Consider the following 22092-nt stretch of genomic DNA (forward strand, 5'->3'; position numbering starts at 1 on the left):
ATAAAAACCACTATGCAGAAGTACCCAATGTTAACTGCTAATGCAGCCACCCTATTAGCCTATTATTGCTGTCTTTTTATCTATAATTTAATTTTTTTAAATTATTTTGAGTGTATGAAATTTAGCACAGTTCCTCTATACAGTGGTGTCCACTGAGGGGCCACAGGTGTACGACGACCTGCATACAGCATAAAGGGGATGGGAGTGTTCTGTATCTATGAAGTACCAGGTATCAAAATGCATCCTTAAAATGGTTTAACCCCTTCATGACCATGGTCAAAACAAACCTTAAGGCCCAAATTCAATTTTGCAACTTGGTATAAAAAAACAAGAAAAGGGAAGTGCAACATAGCGCAGTAAAACTTTTACTAAAAAGTGGTTGTAAACCCTGTACTACCACTTTTACCTACAGGTAAGCCTATAATAGGGCTTACGTGTAGGTACTGTGAATATCTCCTAAACTTGCACCGTTTAGGAGATATTCACTGTATCCACATGCGCATTGAAGAAACGGCTCGCTCGCAAAGCATTTACTGAATGGAGCTGTGCTGAATGACCAACCTTCTGTGTCCACAATGCAGCAGGGCAGCCAATCAGCGCAGGACTCAGAATCCTCAGAAAGTGGAGATCACTGAAGTAGTGGTATATGCATCATAACATTGGTCTAGGCTGTATAAAATATCCATACCTGGAATTATTCTTTAAAACAAGCAATCCCTGACCTCTCTAGCTGCATGTGCTGTGAAGCAAATCATCCTAAAGATCATAAAAGAGACTAAAATCTAAAATAGTTTCAGTTAATTTCAATTATATTTTAGAGACATCTGTACTGTATTAATTTTGATTACAATCAATATTAACTTTGTAAAAACAAAGAACAAAGCTGCAGTCCATAAAAGTCACACTATGAAGTTTAATCAATGCAGTACTAAAACTGGAGAGTGCAAAATCTGGTGCATCTCTGCAGCCAGTCAGCTTCTAATGTAAACCCCGTTCATGAAATCTGACCTAGGCACATATCTGTAGTGTTTACTTATCTCTCCCCAAAGCTCTAAGTGCCATGTCTTTCTGCTGCGTCGTTTGTCTGTTAGCAGCATGATAACTTCTGCCAAGTTCTCAGAGGGAACTTAAGCCTCGTACACACGATCGGATTTTCAGATGGGAAATGTGTGATGACAGGCTGTTGTGCTCCATCGGACAATTGTTGTCGGATTTTCTGCAGACAAATATTGAATAGCATGTTTTAAAATTTTCCGCGGACAAATGTCTGTTGTCGGATTTTCCGAGCGCGTGTACACAAGTCCGTTGGACAAAAGTCCAAAGTACAAACACGCATGCTCGGAAGCAAGGGTGAGCCAGAAGCGGTCGGTCTTGTAAACTAGCGCTCGTAATGGAGAATTAACATTCGTGACATGGCAAATTATGAAATCACAACAGTGAAGATTCCCTCCAAGGGGGCAGCAAGTCTGCATATAGCTCTGGATGTGGGGACTGTCAAATCACAACTATGTGTAGAAAAAGACTAGTGTAGTAGAAGTATTTTGGAAAAATGTGAGAAAAGGGGATTGCCCTTTTTTATTTAAAGCAATCAAAGGCATTTTAGCTGTCATTTGAATAGTGTAGGTGGGAAAATTAAAGCAGATATCTGCAAAAGGTATTTGCTTTATTTTTTTACCTACAGCAACAGCAATTGTGGTTTTAAAAACCTGCCTAGCCTCATGCTTCCACAAAGAATAAAACTTCTCTTCCACAGAAATATAGTATTGTCTTTTCCTATACAATAAATTGTGCTTTGCATGGGATTTCCCAAATGTAATATTAATAAAACAATCTGCATAAATGGCCTGTGTGACTTCAACTTAAAACCCAACTTCAGGTTTATATTTTGCTTTTATGATTTTTCAGTGTTTCCTTTTTAAGATCAAGTCTGCAAATTATTTCTCACCCTCCATGCTCCAGCGCCGCCCTTCATGATCACTGGCTAATAATACTTTTCCAGGTTTGATGATGTCAATGTAATTCAATCACTTCCTGTGAGCCTAGGTCCTTATGGGCAAAAACCTTGGGGGTTCTATGCAGCACTGAGGACATCCTACTGCCAACGCCAGAGAGAATAAAGAGGGGTGTCGGCTTGTCACATGACAACAAACCACCTTCCCCGCCTCTAGTTTATAGGGCATGAGCAGCTACCGCTGAGCTGTCTTGTCATGTCATAAGGATTTCTTTGCAAGCACGTCATCAAGCACTCTGTGCTAAATGATTATATCAAAAATAAATATTAATGAAACACTGTTGCAGCATCAATTTTTCAAACCTAAAAAAAAAATGACCAAAAACATTTTAGTTTCTCTTTAATGCATACTAAAGTAAAGTAGACAGTTCACCGCTTCTAGTGGCTTTTCACTAATCTCTTGCTATCAGGATATACTCCTTCTGTAAAGTTCAAGTACATTAAAGCAACACCTAGCAAGGATCTGAGAAATACATAGTAGTCTATAAATACAACTTTTTTCAAATTGATGTAATAAATGTCTCAGATATTAGACACTGCGTGACAAGCCTATCTGGCCTTAGAGGTCTTCCTACCTGGCCCAGCTTTTAATACATTTTGTAGCAGTCAAAATTGTTTTTATAGCTTTACAACTCTACAACTGTATATTGTGGAAGTTAAATATTTGTTCCAGTTTATTTCATTATTATAAAGAATCCATTAAAAACAGAATATTTGTGACTGACCTCACAAATGCGCTTCTGGAAGAATGGTCAAACATTCCCATAGACACTAAACCTTGTGGACAGCCTTCCCAGAAGAGTTGAAGCTGTTATAGCTGCAAAAGGTGGGTCAACTCAATATTGAACCCTACAGACCAATTGATGTCATTAAAGTTCATGTGAGTGTAAAGGCAGGCGTCCCAATACTTTTGACAATATAGTGTATATATAAAGAAATTCCAGAGGTTTTTATCACCAAAAGTCCTCGTGACAAAATGTTCATAAACAAATAAATAAATCAGGTACCCTGAAGAAGTCCCCCCACCCCCCACCCCAGAGACACAACTTGTCAGGGCGGAGCCAAGGAGTGACATCACATACAGCCGCTGGTGGTGTGTTACAAAGCAGCAGCTAGTGTTGGCTTGGTCTCATTTTAATGGTGAAGGAAGTGGATTCAGGCTTTTTAACTTTTTTTATTGTATCAGCTTTTCAAGTTTCTTGCTCGGGAGTATTTTTGGTTTGTGCCTATGAGGAATAAAGCATTTTACAGAGAACACTAGATGTGGTATTATTTTGAAGTAGTTCTCGCCACATTGAGGTTTTCATTGAGGTCAGCAGATTTACAAGCATTTGTGGTAGTGTTGGAAGAGGCACACATTGCGGCATGAAGAAACAGCGTTTGCAGACACAACTTTATACTGGAGGTAGATATCTTTTTTTCCCCCTAATGAATACTTTGTCACAGGGACTTTTAGTGATTAAAAATATCTGGCGTTTCTTTTCTCTATCTCTACATACACACTATATATATATATATATATATATATATATATATATATATATATATATATATATATATATATATATATATATAAATATATATAAACACACATATATACACACATACACTGTATATAATTGTTTATGTAATATTTCACACTTAGCCCAATTGTATATTTATGTTTTAATGGGTAGATAGATTAGGCGCTGAACTATAGATATACTTTTTGATCACAAGTTTTTTATGTGTGTGTGTGATACAAAGGAAGTGCTGGCAGCTGTACCGTAATTTTCACATTTTAGATTGCGAGGGTATATAACTACTTTTAGAATTTGATTTAGTATCCACTGAGTGGACTAAGCATCTAAGAGAAATGTCAGAAAGTACATCAAGGATACACACCTTACTCTATCTTAACAATAGGAAATACAATTCACCATCAAAGTTCAATGCCTAACCGTTACCCAATTTTTGCTTAAATAAAATCATTATTCACTTAATTAGCTACATGTAAAGAGCAATCTTAGGCAATAAGTGAAAATTCAGTAAGCTGCTAAAACTACTCAGTAATTGCTGTAATTATACTAAAGACATAAAGTTAATTATTTAATATACCTAAAGCTGGCTATACTCTGCAGCCAAAATAAAACAATGAAATATCTAACAGATTCCTTCATCCACAACATACAGCACAGATGGACAAATCCTCCTGCTAAACTACTATATTCTGAATACCCAAACAGCAGCTGCATCTAACTGGATGCAGCAACTGTTCAGCCAACAACTTTCTGCCTGGAACCTTCGATTTTTCAGTTGAATAATATCAGGCACTAGTGGGCTGACAGGGCTACCCACTAAGTGAATTAATTCAGTCATCAGAAGCTGGACAAAATTTACACAGTGTATGGCAAGCTTAGAGTTGGGTGCCAGAATTCAAATATCTCTTGATGTATTTGCCACTTTTTAGGGGGGGAGAGGGTACCTGGTTTTTACAGGTACCCACTTCCGGGTAAGATCGCCTGGGCGATCTACGAGCATTTCCGGCCCCTCCTCCCCCCTGCTGCCTTCTGGGACACACACAGGTTCCTGAAGACGGTGGGACCATTCACAAAGTGCAACGCGACTCGTGCATGCGCAGTAGGAAACCCTTTATTTACAATGCCGGCTCCTGCACCTGAAGGCAATTGACAAATCGTCTCAGGGTGCTGACATCGCGGGATCCCTGGACAGGTAAGTCCCCTTATATTAAAATTCAGCAGCTACAGTATTTGTAGCTGCTGACCTTTATTTTTTTATTTTTTTCCAGACTGGGGCTCTTCATTAAATGGTAGAAATTGTCTTTTTTTTTTTTTTTTAGTCCCATGGCACACTAGAGATCCTGTCATTGGCAGAAAGCATAGAGTGACATCTCACTGTTTCCACCAGCAAGAAAGAGATACTTGGAATAGGTTTTTCTGCCCTGTATGGTAATCCTATCACTGGCAAGTTTTCCCAGGCAACATGATCACTAGTGTGCTATGGCACTGCCATTTTCCTAATTAAGATTTTCTCTATGTGAGAGATAACAAAGAGCCAACAGTGGTTGGGTTTGGGAATTCTTGCTTCAAAAGCAGAGGATCCCTTTCCAGATTAAAAAATTACTGATTAGATAAACTGGAATAGACTGGTAAATCACAGCAATATCTGGATGAAAAACTGAGGTCCCGAGCAGGCAGACTACCAAAACCATATAATATGAGTTTAAACCTATACACTTTCAAATTGTATGCAATCAGGCAGGCCCTTGGACTACATCGTTTAAGGTAAATGTAAAGAAAATTGAATAAGAAAATTGTATAATGTATGGCCAGTGTAGGCTTCATTTATGTATCTCCAGATTTAGCATTTAGTTTTGAGTGTACCTGTAAAGAATAAGGCCATAAAATTCTTTATTCATATCTGGAAAAGAGGAACGACTCTTTCTATAGAACATCTGCAGATGGGACACATGTGGTTAGGAAGAGCCTGGTAACACAGAAAGCAGCAACATACATGCCCACAAGGCAAGATCACACATTCTCGTGTTCTCAAAATGCAGATCACACATAATCTTTCAGAATCAACTAGATCCTCATCAACGTCCAGAGTCTGAATCTGCAGCTCATCCAAGCGGTCTTGACTTTTGTGTTTCTCCTTATATCTCTGATAGGCTCGATACATGGCAATGCATATCACAACTGTCCCCAAAGCTCCAAAGAACAAAGCTGCACCCCTCCAAAAATGAGCTAGGGACTTTTGTTGATACAGTATGTCTTCATATCCAGAAAGGGATAAAAAGTATCTACAACCATCTTCAGGAGGCTCCAATGTCATTTCCCCTTTATTATTCAGTGTCAATTTTCCTACTCCAGTTAGTATGGCGCCCACAGGCAGAATCTCCTCTGTTTCCAACATGCCTGTAGGCTTTTCCCCACTGAAGTAGTGCCCTAGTAACTCACCTAGGCCCAAAGAGGCATGATGAAACCGCTCGTGAACAATCTGCAATGTCAAACCGGAGGCATTCTGTGGATCACAAACTAGCACAGAGACCTCATTACCCTCCAGAGGACATAGTTGGAAGGGAATTTCTTTCACACACTCGTAAATTACTCGTACATATTCATTCCTGCAGAAAGAAAGCATGTTAGGCAAGTCACAAGCCACCTTACTATTTAAAAGCTGTACCTTATCTTCAGCATATATTAAGAGCCAACCTGCTGGCAAAGGTGCCAGCATATGAACACAAAAAATACAATTCAAAGAATACAAAGCTTTTCAAGTAAGATTCTAGTCCTTTGCAAAGACTCTCCTACATTTCCTCATATGATGAGCCACATTTTGTACTGTTGCTACCTTTTTGGAAATACTTAAAAACGAATCCCATAATGCATTATTTTAGTAACTGTTAATTATGTAGTACTAAAAAGTAATTGGTGGTGGAGGGGGTGTCACAGTCTTGGTTTAAAGAACAAAAAATGGCAGCTGTCATTGCTCATTTTTTGTACCTCAGACAGCTGAGCCAGGTTTTCCATGGTTCCAAGTGTAATGCTTACCTATTACAGATCTCAAGGTTTACTAAAGACTAACCATAACAAAAAAAATAAATTGTAGTGTTAATCCTTTTTAGCCTCCAGAACCATTTTTAAAATTTTTTTTTGCATATGTTAAACACATGCTTGTTTTAAGTTTTCTTCTTAGTCTAGATGTATTTTTTTTTTTAATTGAATTTTACAAGTTCACCAGTGATACAGAGCATATAATTGCAGTAAGCAGAGATACAGGTGATTGATGTATACAAACAGACATTTGCAACAGGATAATAAAACGAAGGAAGGAAGCAAAAAGTGAAAAAATGATGAATGGGAATGCATGAGGAGCGGCCCTTGTGTTAAAGACCGTAGGCGATCAGTGGATGTGGGAAGTTAGGGGGAGTTTTATGTGGCACGTCATCAGAGACTGAAAAGGACGAGAAAACATTGAGTCAATCCAATGTGCTCACATTTTGCGTCCCCTTGTACAATAGGCCTGGCATTGTGCAGAGCGGGAAGAGTATGGAAGATACATCCACACCGTCAAGGTTCTACCCCCTCTCCGTTCACCCCTAACGGGACCATCGCTGTGAAAGGAGCAGAGTGTAGGAGGACTCATTGATTGTGTCCAAAGGGGAGACGGTGTGGCAAGCTTTAATCTTGGTTCCCGCTAGAGAGTCAGAGTGATAAGGTGATAGTATTGGTAGAGATTTGAATGTGTAGCTGGGGGTGGAGGTCTTATTTGTAAGAAACTACGTAAAAATAAAGAATTTGGGTAGGGATATGGAGCTTCAGAAGTTGAGACAGTATTAGCTCAATGTGAAAAGGGAGGTGTGGAGTGAGGGGGGGAGGGGGGGGGTGGCGGGTGAATGAGGTGGGGGGACCTGTGGTGGAAGACAGTTAGACGCATTTAGGGTGCAGGTGTTGATGTTGGAGATAAAGCGTTCTGTGTTTGGGATTGCCTGTAATGTGACCAGCATGCCCAGGTAGTATTATATTTGGTCGGGTTGTCATTAGCTTGGCATATAAGTTGTTCCATGTCAGCTATTCTGTCTACCCTACGAATCCAGTCTTTCACCGATGGGGGGGGCGGAATTCTTCCATAGGGCGGGGATACATAAATTGGCCGCATTGATGAGGTATAGAGTCAGAGATTTTTTATAGGAGCTGCATGACTTTGTGTTATGGTGTAGTAAATAGCTGGCCGGTGAGAAGGTTGGTGTGTGCGTGGTGATGTGGGAGATCAGTCGGTGAATTTCTGACCAGAATGGTTGTATAAGGGTGCAGTCCCACCAGATGTGAAGTAGGGTACCGCGGGCTACATTACATCTTCAGCAAGTCGGGGTGATAGTGGGGTGAAAGTGATGGACCTTGTCTGGCGTCCTATACCATTTCGAGAACAGTTTGTATCTATTTTCCTGAGTTGAGACGTTAATGGAGCCCTTGTGCATTAGGGTAAATATGCGGTCCCACTCCGACAGGGTGAGATCTATGGATAAGTCATGCTCCCATTGTCTCACAATTTTGTCGTCCTTGACCTTGTGTCGGGAAAATAGGAGAGAGTAAATAGTTGAAATTAGGTGGTCTTGGGGTTCTGTGCTGGAGCAGAGAATTTCAAGCTGTGTGAGTTCCCTATGCCAAGGGGGGTTTCGTTGATGTGATTGGAAGAAATGTCTCAATTGTAGGTATTTGTAAAAGGGTATGTCGTGGTTAGGTAGTTGTGCAGATAGAGTAGGGTAGGGTAGGAGGGTCCCGTTCCCGAAGAATTCATGTGCTCTGGCTCGTGAAGAGAGTGTTTCGAGGGTTGGGTCTTTCAGTTTCATTCCCGGGGGGAAGTCTGGGTTGTCGACTAATGGGGTCATTGGGCCTGGCGCGGGGGTGAAAGCAAGCGTTTTGCATGCTAGTTTAAATATCGATAAAGTGGTGCCAATGAACGGGTGTGCTAAGAGATCTTTGGTCATGTACGTGTGGTCTATCCAGGGCAAGTCAGCTATGAGGAGGTGCGTAAAGGAGTCTTCAAGCCTGATCCAGTCTTTGGAAGAGCGATGGACGTGCCAGTCCACCAGTCTGGTCAGATGGCAGGCCCAGTGGTATTTTTGAAGGTCTGGGAGACTCAGGCCTCCCAGCTGCTTGGGAAGAACCAGCCTCTCCCAGCTAAGTCGTGGGCGTTTGGCGGACCACACAAAAGACCTGCAAATACTTTTATAGGAAGAGAAGAAGGAGGCTGGTATCTTGATCGGTATGGCTTGGAGGAGGTAGAGGATTCTGGGCAAAATGTTCATTTTTTTACCGCTATTCTGCCCATTCAAGAGAAAGAGCCCAGATGCCACTTCTGGAGATCACTTTGGATGGCCCGGAGCAGCGGCAAGAAATTTTTGGTGTATAAATCTTTTAAGTTGGTAGTGATTTTGATGCCAAGGTAGGATATTTCGGAACGTTCCCAAACAAATGGGAAGTTGTGTTTGCATAGGTTGACAGTATCAATCGGCAGGTTGACATTGAGGGCTTTAGATTTGTCGAAATTTATTTGTAAGTTGGATAGGGATTTGAAAAGGGCAAAGTCGGCTAGAAGGTTGGGGAGGGTTGTGATGGGGTCTGTAAGAAAAAGTAAGAGGTCATCGGCATAGGCAGCCATTTTGTATTGATTACGATGGATGTCTATGCCTCTGATAGTGGGATTAAGTCTCAGTTTACGAAGCATGGGTTCCATGGTCGGTATAAATATTAGGGGGACAGAGGGCAACCCTGACGCGTCCCATTGGATACAGAAAAGGCGTCCGACAGTCCCCCGTTGATCCGGAGTCTGGCCTTCGGAGAGGCATAAAGGGCCAAAATCATTTGGAGCATGCGGGGTGGTAGTCCCACCGCACGTAACGTGGCCTCCATGTAGTCCCAGGCCACCCTGTCGAACGCCTTCTCTGCATCCAGCGAGAGGAAGAAGTCTTGTGTAGATGATTTAGGGAGCCAGTGGTGGACGTTTAGGGCTTCCGTGGTGTCGTCTCTGGCCTCCCGGCCAGGGACAAAACCCGCTTGTTCAAGTGAGACCAGAGTCGGAATGAAAGGGAGAATGCGATTGGCTAGTGCTTTTGCGTATAGCTTTAGATCCACATTTAGTAGCGAAATGGGGCGATAGTTGGTGACCAATGTGGGGTCCTTGCCTTGTTTAGGTATAAGGGTGATATGGGCTTCAAGTAAGTCGGTATGTGCGGCCGAGTTTGGTGAGAGGTTGTTGAGGGCTTTGGCTAGGTGTGGGAGGAGAATGGTCGGGAAGGATTTGTAGTAACTAGCCGAAAAGCCATCTGGACCCGGGCTTTTGCCGTCTTCATTTGTTTTAATGCAAAGAGGAGTTCGTCAGTAGAAAGTGGAAGGTCTAAAGTATGTGAATCTTCAGGGGAGAGAGGGGTCGGGCCGAATTGCGTTAAGAAATCGTTAATGGCTTTCAGACGGTTAACTTTAGATTCAGTGGGTTGGGACGTTGGGAGGTTGTAGAGTTTGGAGAAATACTGTATAAATTGGGACGAGATGCCTTCATTGGTGACCACTGCGTCGCCCCTGGTGTTGTTAATTCTGTGAATGGTGTGTGAAGCCTTTTTGGATTGAAGTGCCCTCGCTAAGAGTTTGCCGGCTTTGTTGCCAAACTCATAATATAATTTTTGTGTCAATGCGAACTTACGATTCAGTTTGGCGTTTAGCACCTCCAAGAGGTCCACCCGTGCCTGTGACAGTTCGGATAGGGCAGAGGTAGCGAGGGAGGCTTTGTTTTTGTTCGAGTGAGCGAATGTGCGTGGTTAATTCAGCAATGCGTGCGGTTTGAAGTTTGTTTCGGCGAGATGCCATTGCGAACAATTCGCAGCGAATGACACATTTGTGTGCGGCCCATGTGACTGCGGGTGCTACGTCTGGTGAGGAGTTCTCCTTAAAGTTAGATAGGCATGTGGTTAGTTTTTGAATATTGATCTCGTCATTGAGCAGGGAATTGTCAAGGCGCCAGATACGTGTCTTCACGTATGGTGAGGTCAGTTGTAGGGTCATGGAGATGGGACTGTGGTCCGAAAGTATGGCTGGGTCAATGGTAGCTTTGGTGAGGTTCGTTAGTGGTCCAGTCTAGAGTATTTGTTATGTGGAGCGGAAAAGAAAGTAAAATCTTTATCTTTGGGATGTAACGTGCACCACGTGTCATGTAGTAGTAAGTTACTAAGTTGCCGTTTGATCGCCCTTAAGGCCCTGTAAGGTAGAGAGGATGTGCCATTCAATGTGTCTACCGCTGGTGTCAGTGACACGTTGAAATCACCACCGAGAATAAGTGTTCCTGACTGGAAGCTGAAGAGTAGTTGAAGGGTATTGCGAAAGAATGTGACTTGGCCTGAGTTGGGGGCATAAATGTTGGCGATCGTAAAGGGCGTGTGATGTAGAGTGCCTTTAAGAAAGAGAAAGCGGCCTAGCGGGTCTCTTTGGACGTCAGTCACCTGGAAGGGGCAATTTCTCGAAATGAGGATGGTTACCCCTTTGGATTTAGCCTCTGCGTTGGAGGAATGGAAGGCAGTGGGGAAATGTTGGTCTTTGAGTTTGGGGATGAAATCCGTTTGGAAATGTGTTTCCTGTAGAAGTGCAATGTGTGCTTTAGATTGTCTTAGAGAGTATAAGAGTTTTTCAGGTGTGTTGAGGCCCCTGATGTTCAGTGAGTATAATTTGAGAGTGTGGTGTTGAGGCTGTCTATCCGCCTGAGGCGAGCTCATGACTTGTGGGTTCGCCATTGGTGGGGTGTGGGTGGGTTAGGACAGAGGTGAGGGTAGGGGGATGTGGTCTGGGGAGCAGGAGTTAATTTGAGCAAGGGTACGAGCGGCAAGGAATGATCCGAAGAGGTGTTAAACAGAGTTTCCAACAGCCTCAAGGGTATGGGATCGGAGTGGTACGGAATGTGTGCGGCGCACAAGTCCCTATTAGGGGAGCTGCACACCGACGCGACCCCGTGTGGGGGTTGACCTATACCAGGGCAGGGAGAGAACGATAGAAGTGGGAAAAATGAATGAGAACATGAGCTACCGCCATAGGAGTGGTGTATAGCAAACAGGGAGAGGTAGTGTTTGCATGTGTTGCCCAGCTGGACCTTGTGCGTACCTCGGTGGGGATTTTAGAGTACGGGCAGTGAATCTAGGATATTATAATCTGATCCTGCGCCCTAAAAACAGAATCACTGAATCGTCTGCTAGTGAACCGAACGTGGGTGAGTGGTTAGCAGGCCCTGGGACCAATCACCTGCCCCGATCGTTAGGAGAGAGCCAAACCCTATCTAAGCCCCCTCTGCCTGGTTAAATACGTTCACCAGTAAGAAGGGGAGGGTTTTGGCAGGTGATGTGTGCCAGTTGTGATGAATGGAGCATGGGAGTGGTGCTTCAATAGGTGCAGCCCAGACGCAAGGGGTGGGCCGCCACCATTGACGCCCCTCTGGTTGGTATGTCAGACTTGTAAGCGTTGCACACCCACTACGGGAAGCCATGCATAAGTAAAAACATTACGTAGGGTCTGCTACGGAAAACATACAATATGCAGTAAAAAGCATATGTTATGTGAACCTAGGAGACACTGGACATTACCCGAAAGTTGTAGCTGGGACAGAGGGGTACAGGCGTTCAGCTAGTGAGTCCCATGTGTGTCTGTTCAGGAGGGGCTTCGGGTACGCGGGTCATATGAGCCGGATCTTCTGAAATACCAGGTGAGCCGATGGGTGGTGTAAGTCAGTCTGAGGCGGCACTGAAGCAGTCTATTGGAAGGATGCGCGGAGAAGAGGAACGTCGCTGGAGTTGAAGAGATCCTGGGACACGCTTGATTGAAGAGCGAGTCCGAAGTGTCCACGTAGATAGGCGTAGCAATAGGGCTTTAGCGGAAGGTGTGGGGCGGAGTCCAATACCGCAATGCATCCTGGTGAATGTAGTATCTGGCTTAATGCTGAGAAGTTCAGCGAGAGCAGTCTACTCCTGGAACGCACCCTTGAGTGTGAAAGGAGGTAATCCTGAGTATATATGAGGCAGCGGGTTTTGACACTGTTCCCACAAAGTGAGTGAGGTGGAAATGAATAGACATTAAACAGAGGGTTCTTCAGTGTGGGTAAAGGATATGGGAGAGAGGCAAAACTCTAAGGGTCAGGACCCTAAGCTGACAATGTCCAGAACAGGCACTGAAAAATCAAATGTAAAAGCGTGCCATTAGAACAACAGTACAAAGAAAGAACATAAAACTCACGGATGGGTGCCGGAACCTTGGAGGCACGGACGGGTGGTAATGACCCTATCAACAGGTATTAGCGGTCCCTGCGAGCTCTTCTGTACCGCAGTGAGGTTGTGGGGCTTGCTTCTCTGGGACTACTGCGGTATCCGGAGCGGTTCCTGAGGGTGGAGGGTGAACGTCTCCTGCGGTGTCTGGATGCTTGAGCATCCATGGGATCCTCCCGGAGCATATCACGTTGTGAGGAAGCGGGGCGGAAGGCTGCATACCAATTCAGTACAGGGACCACCGGGATGCCAAGCGTGTCACAGAAGTGAGGCATGTCTTCAGGTACCTTGAGGAGAGCGGTGCGGCCGTGCGTGGAGGCCGAGAGGCAAAAGGGAAACTTCCAATTGTATGGGATATTTTTCCCTCTGAGGGTATCCAAAGGGGTTTCAGGTCTCGCCTATGCTGCAGAGTGATACCCAAGAGATCCTGGTAGATATGAATGAGGGAGTCCCCGTGAAAGAATGTTGTTTGCCCCTGGCTCGCTGCATGATTTCCTCCTTTAACTTATAGTCCACTATGCAGCAGATTATGTCACACGGGGGGTCACTCTCCCTGCCTTTAGGACTAAGTGCGCGGTGGATTCTCTCCATGGCGATGGGGGTCTGTGGAGGTTGAAGGAGGCCATTAAAAATGCCCACTACTTCCTGCGAGATACGGTCTCCCTCAATAGATTCTGGAAGACCTCTGATTCTCAGATTGTGCCTCCGACCCCTGTTATCAAGGTCTTCGAGGTGTCGCTGCATGTCCCGCATCTGCAGTGTGTGGTAGTCTATGCGGTCAGTATTGGAGATTATAGCGGTGTCATGGCACTCAGTCACCTTCTCCATGATCTGTACACGATCATTCAGGGCGCTGAGATCCAGCCTAAGCTCCGATATAGCAGCGGAGAGGGTATCTTTGATGTTGTCCGCAATTGATCGTAGATCCTGCATGTTGATCGGAGGTTGGGGGGTGAGAACAATCCCCCCGTCCCCCTTGGTGGATTGCGCATTGATGGAGGTCGGGGACGCAGTTAGATGTGGAGGCAGGGGCGGCGGTTGTGAGTGGGCCGCTCTGTGGCGGGAAAGCGCCATATTGCCTCTGCCGGCCCTGAACATCTCCAGGATATTGTGAGTTTGTGACCCAGTGAGGTCTCTGGGGGAACGGGAACGAGATGCCGAGGAGTTCCTGGATGCTGTCCCCATGTTGTGGGCTCGGTGTGTGAAGGGAATACCTCAGAGATTGTGTAGCTTTGTCTATGGCGGATGGAGCTCTGGGCCACGCCCCCTCGTATTTTTTTTTTTTAATGTAAATTCATACCAAACATACAATTAAAAAGCTAATGCATAACAAACACATCTAGACTAAGATAAAAAATTAAAATAAGCATGCAATTAAAAAGTTAACAAATGGAGGCGTGAGGAGCTCTACTTTTATGTTAGCCTTTTCTGATTCTCGAGCACTGGTAGCTACTGACTACATCCTTTTACTCAGCTTTGCCTGCTGATGATGACCAGACCAGGCAAGCTTCACAGTTCTTATGCAGGCGATATCTAGCCGTCAGACGACACTTCGCTCTAAAATTGACTCCTTCCAGACAGACACCAGATTATCCTGTTGAGACATAGAGAAATTCTGCAACCTCTTGCCTGAAGTGGAACGCTGATGAGGAATCAGAGGACACAGTTACAGAGCACTTAGCTCAGCTGCACGCCGTACGTACTAAAGCCTAGTACACACAGGTCGAATGTCGCACACAGGCAAAATGTCGGCATTTGGCCCATGTGTATAGCAGCCGGGCCGGCTTCTGTTGAAGGCTCATGAACAAAGAACACAATAGCTCAGCAGGGGAGATCGCTGTACTAACATTGGATTCTTAGTACAGTGGGTCCAACCTGAGTAGTGTGTACGAGGTTCGGTCTCTGAAATCTAAAGTGGAGGATGTAGAGAACTGCAATCGCAGGAACAAACTTCACAATCTGGGGCTGGCTGTGGAGGATCAAGACCCAACATCTTTTACTGAGCGCCTCCTTCGCACTCTGCTTCTGCAAGTGCCATTTTCATCTTTCTTTGCAGTGGAGCACTCTCATAGGCTGCCAGATGTTGGAGGCCCCCAGGAACCCCATCGCGTACCTTCATCCTCCACCTCTAAAAAAAAATGTTTTTCCCATTCCCGCACTGCCTGGTTAACTTGTTTTTTTCTAGGGGTGAGGAGAGCAGAGATACGCTTACCTAATCCCCTGATCCTCCAAGCAAAAGACCAGTCCGGGACCCCCGCGCTCCAATAGTGAACTGTTTCTGATGTCATGACGCCCAGAGCATGCTTGATAGGCCAGGAATAGTCCCCTGCTGGACTGTGGGGGGAGTGCCATTTTCCAGAGGATCGAAAGATCAGGTGAATATCAGCTCACCCCTAGGCAAAACAAGCAGTACACCCGTGCACAGCCCCACTGCATGGGAAAAACTTTTTTTTTTGCCCAGATTTTGGCTTTTATTTCCGTGATTAGGACACTGTCCTTCGTGAGCCAATGAAACAAGAGTACCTACGCTATAGAATTGCCAAGCTAATAATCTTCCTGGATTATTCCAGCAGAGGCTATGTACAGTATCTCACAAGAGTGAGTACACCCCTCACATTTTTGTAAATTTTTTTTTATAACTTTTCATGTGACAACACTGATGAAATGACACTTTGCTACAATGTAAAGTTGTGAGTTGTATAACAGTGTAAATTTGCTGTCCCCTCAAAATAACTCAACACACAGTCATTAATGTCCCAAGCGCAGGCAACAAAAGTGAATACATCCCTAAGTGAAAAAAGCCAAATTGGGCCGAATTAGCCATTTTCACTCACCGGTCTCATGTGACTCGTTCGTGTTAAAAGGTCTCAGGTGTGAAGGGGAAGCAGGTGTGTTAAATTTGGTGTTATCGCTCTCACTCTCTCATACTGGTCACTGAAAGTTCAACATGGCACCTCATGGCAAAGAACTCTCTGAGGATCTGAAAAAAAGAATTGTTGCTCTATATAAAGATGGTCTAGGCTATAAGATGATTGCCAAGAGCCTGGAACTGAGCTGCAGCACGGTGGCCAAGAGCCTACAGCGGTTCAACAGGACAGGTTCCAATCAGAACAGGCCTCGCCATGGTCGACCAAAGAAGTTGAGTGCACGTGCTCAGCGTCATATACAGAGGTTGTCTTTGGGAAATAGATGTATGAGTGCTGTCAGCATTGCTGCAGAGGTTGAAGGGGTGGGGGGTAAGCCTGTCAGTGCTCAGAACATACACCACACACTGCATCAAATTGGTCTGCATGGCTGTCGTCTCAGAAGGAAGGCTCTTCTAAAGATGATGCACAAGAAACCCTGCAAACAGTTTGCTGAAGACAAGCAGACTAAGGACATGGATTACTGGAACCATTTCCTGTGGTCTGATGAGCCCAAGATAAATGTATCTGGTTCAGATGGTGTCAAGCATATGTAGTGACAACCAGGTGAGGAGTACAAAGACAAGTGCGTCTTGCCTACAATCAAGCATGGTGGTGGGAGTGTCATGGTCTGGGGCTGCATGAGTGCTGCCGGCACTGGGGAGCTACAGTTCATTGAGGGAACCATGAATGCCAACATGTACTGTGACATACTGAAGCAGAGCATGATCCCCTCCCTTTCGGCCTGGGCCGCATGGCAGTATTCCAACATGATAACGACCCCAAACACACCTCCAAGACAACCACTGCCTTGTTAAAGAAGCTGAGGGTAAAGGTGATGAACTGGCCAAGCATGTCTCCAGACCTAAACCCTAGTGAGCATCTGTGGGGCATCCTCAAATAGAAGATGGAGGAGCTCAAGGTCTCTAACATCCACCAGCTCCCTGATGTCATCATGGAGGAGTAGAAGAGGACTTCAGTGGCAACCTGTGAAGCTCTGGTGAACTCCATGCCCAAGAGGGTTAAGGCAGTGCTGGAAAATAATGGTGGCCACACAAAATATTGAAACTTTGGGCCTAATTTGGACATTTTTACTTAGGGGTGTACTCACTTTTGTTGCCAGCGGTTTAGACCTTAATGGCTCTGTGTTGAGTTGTTTTGAGGGGCAGCAAATTTACACTGTTATACAAGCTGTACACTCCTTTACATTGTAGCAAAGTGTCATTTCTTCAGTGTTGTCACATGAAAAGATACAATAAAAATATTTACAAAAATGTGAGGGATGTACTCACTTTTGTGAGATACTGTAGGTCTTTTGACCAGGTGAAGCTCACTCTCTGTAACAAGGGAAGTAAATACAGCAAGCTGTTTCCTGCTCAGCTGTGGGTACAGGATGTGGAATCTATCAGATTTTCACAAGAAGATGGTTCCCACTTGATTGAGATGCTACCCAGATTGTGAGTGGCCTGTTAATGCTTTTTCCTGACGCCAACATGGCAGCGTACATATCCACTTAAGGACCAGCCTCGTTTTGGATTTTAGGTGTTTACATGTTTAAAACAGGTTTTTCTGCTAGAAAATTACTTAGAACCCCCAAACATTATATATGGTTTTTCTTCTAACACCCTAGAGAATACAATGGCAGTCATTGCAATACTTTTTTTTGCACCGTATTTGCGCAGCGGTCTTATAAGCGCACTTTTTTTGGAAAAAAAATCACTTTTTTGAATAAAAAAATAAAACAACAGTAAAGTTATCCCAATTTTTTTTTATATTGTGAAATATAATGTTACGCCAAGTAAATTGATACTCAACATGTCATGCTTGAAAATTGCGCCCGCTCGTGGAATGGCGTCAAACTTTTACCCTCAAAAATCTCCATAGGCGACGTTTAAAAAATTCTACAGGTTGCATATTTTGCGCTACAGAGGAGGTCTAGGGCTAGAATTATTGCTCTCGCTCTACCGGTCGCTGGGATACCTCACATGTGTGGTTTGACCACCGTTTTCATATGCGGGCGCTACTCGCGTATGCGTTCGCTTCTGCGCGCGAGCTCGTCGGGACAGGGGGGTTTTAAACATTTTTTTTTTATTTTTATTATTTATTTTAAAATATTTTATTTATTTTTACACTGTTTAAAAAAAAAAATTGTGTCACTTTTATTCCTATTACAAGGAATGTAAACATCCCTTGTAATAGAAAAAAGCATGGCAGGACCTCTTAAATATGAGATCTGGGGTCAAAAAGACCTCAGATCTCATATTTACACTAAAATGCAATAAAAAAAAAAAAAAAAAAAGTAATTTAGAAAAATTACATTTGAAAAAATATGCCTTTAAGGCACGTTTTGACGTCGCTTCCGCCCAGCAGTATCATGGAGACGAGTGAGCGCCATCTTGGCCTCACTCGTCTCCAGACACACCACGCAGAAGGACGCGAGGGCACCGGATCGCGGCGGGAGGGGCCCCTCTCCCGCCACCGATAAAAGTGATCTCGCGGCGAATCCGCCGCAGGGACCACTTTTATCTGAAAGCCAGCCGCAGCACGAAAACCGGGATACCGGGGTTATGGCAGCTAGCTGCTGCCATAACAACGATATCCCCGTTCAAACTTAGGACGTATATAGTCGTGCGGCGGTCGGGAAGTGGATATGATATAGCTCTGCCCTTATATCCACCCACAGGACCTGTGTAGCTCTATAAAAGTCAGACTGAGAGCTACCTCCCCATTCTCCTTTTTGTCCTCAAAGATTAACACCTACAGACCGTTACACTCAGGATAAGCTCTTACCTGCCGACTATGTTGGAGTCCATCTGGGTTCAAGCCTCTCCCAGCATGCAGTCCCACATCTTAGGCTGCTAAATGCACCAACAAGGTGGGGAACCCCTTCTGGTGGTCTTTTGGGGTCGAGGTGTTCTCTAATCAGAGACGACAATCCTCCTCTTGTGGCATGCCTGCTTTGGAGCCCAGATCCAGCAGCTGGGACTGCATGATGTCTTCTCTCCTATGAAACTCTTTCCAGGTCTGTCAATCTCTATAAGACATTTTTTTTCCTTTTCTTGCTCTCATGTCTCTAAAGATACCATACACACTGTTCATCTTTTGTTCCAATTTCCTTTAGATTTGCCGGGACCATGTGGTGCAGGGGCCTGCCTGATTGCACACAAATTGAGGCCTCGTATTGTGTGGTTTTGGTAAATCTGAGGGAAAAAATCTGCAGAGCATTGCATGATGTGTAGCCAGCTTAAAAGTGTAGTTCTGTGTGGATGGGCATTGGCTTCACTCCTAATTGTACTAGCCCTTTTTTTATTAGAACAGAGGCTGGGGAGGACTGAGTCTCTCTCTCTCTCAGATGCTCTATTTAAAGGGCACAAATGGCCAGGTAATGGATGCCTTTGTGATTCAGGCATGCAGAGAGACAGGGGATAGAAGGGAATTTTATTAAAATTGGTTTCTCTTTGCCAAAAAAAAAAGGGGGGGGTATATATGTATTTTTTTTCCTCCCTCTCTCGCTTCCCATAATTGTCTCTGTTGCCATGCAGTCCCTCTTCCTGTTCTTCCGCCAGCATGAGCCTAACACCACATAACAAAGACCACCGCAATACCAGGTAAGGGCCAACTTTGGGTAAGAAAGATGCGGAAAAAGAGTGCATTATGCCTGGACGAGCGTGCCTTCTTGTCTATTGCAGCCCCAGCCGCTCACACTCCAGCTCTAGGAGGTCCAGAGGCCCTCTGGATCATGACGATTTTTCCAGGGCAGAAAGTGACTCCTCCAGTCCTGGCAGACCCAAGTACAAAGGGCGCAAATGTACGCTTAAGAGAAAGCACACGCATTCTCCTCTGAGGGCTCAGCGCCCGAAAGGCAAATGTTGGTCATGTGGAGATGACCCTATGCCAGGAAAGCTACTTTGCAGCAACTGCTTCAGGCAGCTTGCCAGACACCAGGAGTAGGAGAGTCAGCAGGTGTCAAACTTGCTCAAGAAAGTAGTCCATGACTCCCTGGCAGAATTTTCCGGTCGTCTCGGACAACCGGGGACAGAAGCGGACAGAGTGTGGGCCCTGCACCGGGTCTAAACCAAGCCATTCAACCCTAACTAGAGGGGTACCAGGCACTTCAGGGGTGACTCCAGCCCAGCAGATTAGGCTGGCTGATTCCCCAGACCCAGTATTACAGCCAACCTTCCAGGCAGAGGGAGAAGATACCGCCTCCTCCTCGGCAGAGGATCCTGAAGGTTCAGGCCTTGATTTTTGATGTTACAACCATTTTTTTAAGGCAGTGAAATCTGCACTGGAATGGGAGGATCTGGAACCTCCTCCAAAGAAGGAGAAACTTATTATCACACACCATACAATCTGATTTTAAATTGTGTGGCAATCGCCTGCACAACACGCAAATGCAGTGCGATTGAATGGGCCTCCCCCATGCAAGTTGCAACATTGCGTGCAAATTGCTCTTTGAAAATCGCATAGCAGAAACACTTGTCCCCTCTATGTGATAATATCAAATGCCTCTGAAAAGTGACCTAAGCACAGATCACTTTTCAGTGCAATAGCAGAGCCAGCTGCAAGTGTGAACAAGCCTTTGGGTTCCATAGGAGGAACCTAAATAAACAGGTAGCTACCTTTCCTCTTATGATATAAATAAGAGGCCTGTTTCAGGAGGAATGGGAGAAGGGAGAGAAAACCCTCCTCAACCAATAGGTTGCAGAAGTTGTATCAACTCACTGAGGAGGCTGCGGCTCCTTGATCTAACCCACCAATGGTAGATGCGGCAGTCACCAGACTTGCCAAGAATGTGACACTTCCGATGGAAGACTCTTCCTCCTTTCGCGATATCCTTGATAGACGCATTGACATGAACTTAAGAAAGTTTTACCTCGCGGTAGGTGGTGCTTGTAAGCCCGCTGTTGCTTAACATCTGTAGTAAGCGCTATGCAAGTGTGGGCGCAGAACTTGGAGTATGCAATCAAAAATCAGCTGCCAAAATAAAAAAAAATCATCAAAGCTCTTGATGAGATAAAACTCTCTGCGGACTTCGCAGATGAGGCAGCTATAGACATTCTATGGTCCTCCAGAGCCATGCTCAGCTCAGTCACAGCCAAAAGAGCATTGTGGCTAAAACCCTGGGTGGCCAACCCATCCTCAAAGCAGAATTGCTGTAAACTGTCTTTTGATGGGAAGGCGCTGTTTGGCCAAAAAACTGGAGACTACCATCTCCAGGGTTACTGGAGGAAAATCAGGTCTTCTGCCCCAAGATCGAAGGTCCAGAAGCCAGAGGGGGCAACCATCCAGAGGAGCGCCAAACAGGTACCTGGATTTTGGAGGCTTTTGCCCATCCAAGAACTCCCGAAGGGGTTGGAGGGGTGCACAGTCAACCTTCGTAAGATCACAGAGAGCTAAGGCCCCTGCGGCTCCCTCAGATACCCAGAAGCCCTTTTAATGCCAGGCCCGCCCAGGAGGCAGTTGGAGGCAGGCTGCCCAAAGGGCCCAGTTCTGGCAAGACCACAGCCAAAATCAGCGGATTTAGTCCACAGTGGTGCAAGGCCAATATTGGCTGTTCAAACGACCGCCTCCAGAAGGACCTCAAGTGGCTGAATCAATTAATCCGGATAGAGAGACTCAAGATGGAGTCTCTCCATACCACAATCCAGGTTATTCAACCAGAAGACTGGATGATTTCAGTGGACTTGCAGGATGCCTATTAGCAGATCCTTCAGTCATACCAGCAGTTCCTCAGATTTGCGTTGGGGGACAGGCATTACCAGAGCCAGCTGGAGCCTACACAGAATATGGTCTACCTAGGGGCCCAATTCAGTACTCAGGCGGCCACAGTTTCTTTGCCACTTCAGAAACTCCCCAAAATCAGGAAGAAGTTCCACAGGCATTGGCTGCACCAGTGTCAGCATCCCAGTGCACGAGTCTTCTCGGGACAATGGCTTCATGTATCCTGATGGTCCCCTGGGCTCACTGGAAACTTGAGTTTTCTAACAAGGCTTCCTGATGCAGTGGAAGAGAGTTTGTCTAGCCCAGTCAATCAGGATCACCAGCCGGATGCGCCAGAGTCTCTGGTTGTGGACGAAACAAGAAACGCTAAACAGCATCGTCCATTAGAGCTGCAGCCATGGATCATTGTCAACACAGATGCCAGCGCAGCAGGGTGGGGCACCACCTGCGAACAACTCAAGATCCAGGGCAGAGGGGAATCACTTAGGGCCTAGTTTCCATTATTCTGGAACTTCGAGCAGCATTCATGGTGTTGGCCACCTTGCTGCCTCACATACAGGGTGGTCCAGTCCTGCTCCATCTGGACAACATGGCAGCAGTGTCCTATTTATAGCAACAAGGTGGGACACATAGCCAATCCCTCTTGAGAGAGGTGG

General features: G+C 45.2%; 1 protein-coding gene across 3 annotated transcripts in view; it reads right to left on the reverse strand.

The window, feature by feature from the left end:
* Positions 1-4726: 4726 nt before the first annotated feature.
* The window catches only part of LOC141139951 (mitochondrial ubiquitin ligase activator of nfkb 1-A-like), a 69205-nt gene continuing 51839 nt past the window's right edge, over positions 4727-22092 (reverse strand). For all 3 annotated transcript variants that reach the window (XM_073626595.1, XM_073626594.1, XM_073626593.1), the window contains exon 4: positions 4727-6137. In XM_073626595.1, the coding sequence (XP_073482696.1) occupies positions 5426-6137 (712 nt within the window). In that variant the 3' untranslated portion in view covers positions 4727-5425. The remainder of the gene's footprint in view (positions 6138-22092) is intronic.

The sequence above is a fragment of the Aquarana catesbeiana genome, linkage group LG04 (assembly GCF_042186555.1).
Source record: "Aquarana catesbeiana isolate 2022-GZ linkage group LG04, ASM4218655v1, whole genome shotgun sequence".
In the NCBI taxonomy this organism is placed as follows: Eukaryota; Metazoa; Chordata; class Amphibia; order Anura; family Ranidae; genus Aquarana; species Aquarana catesbeiana.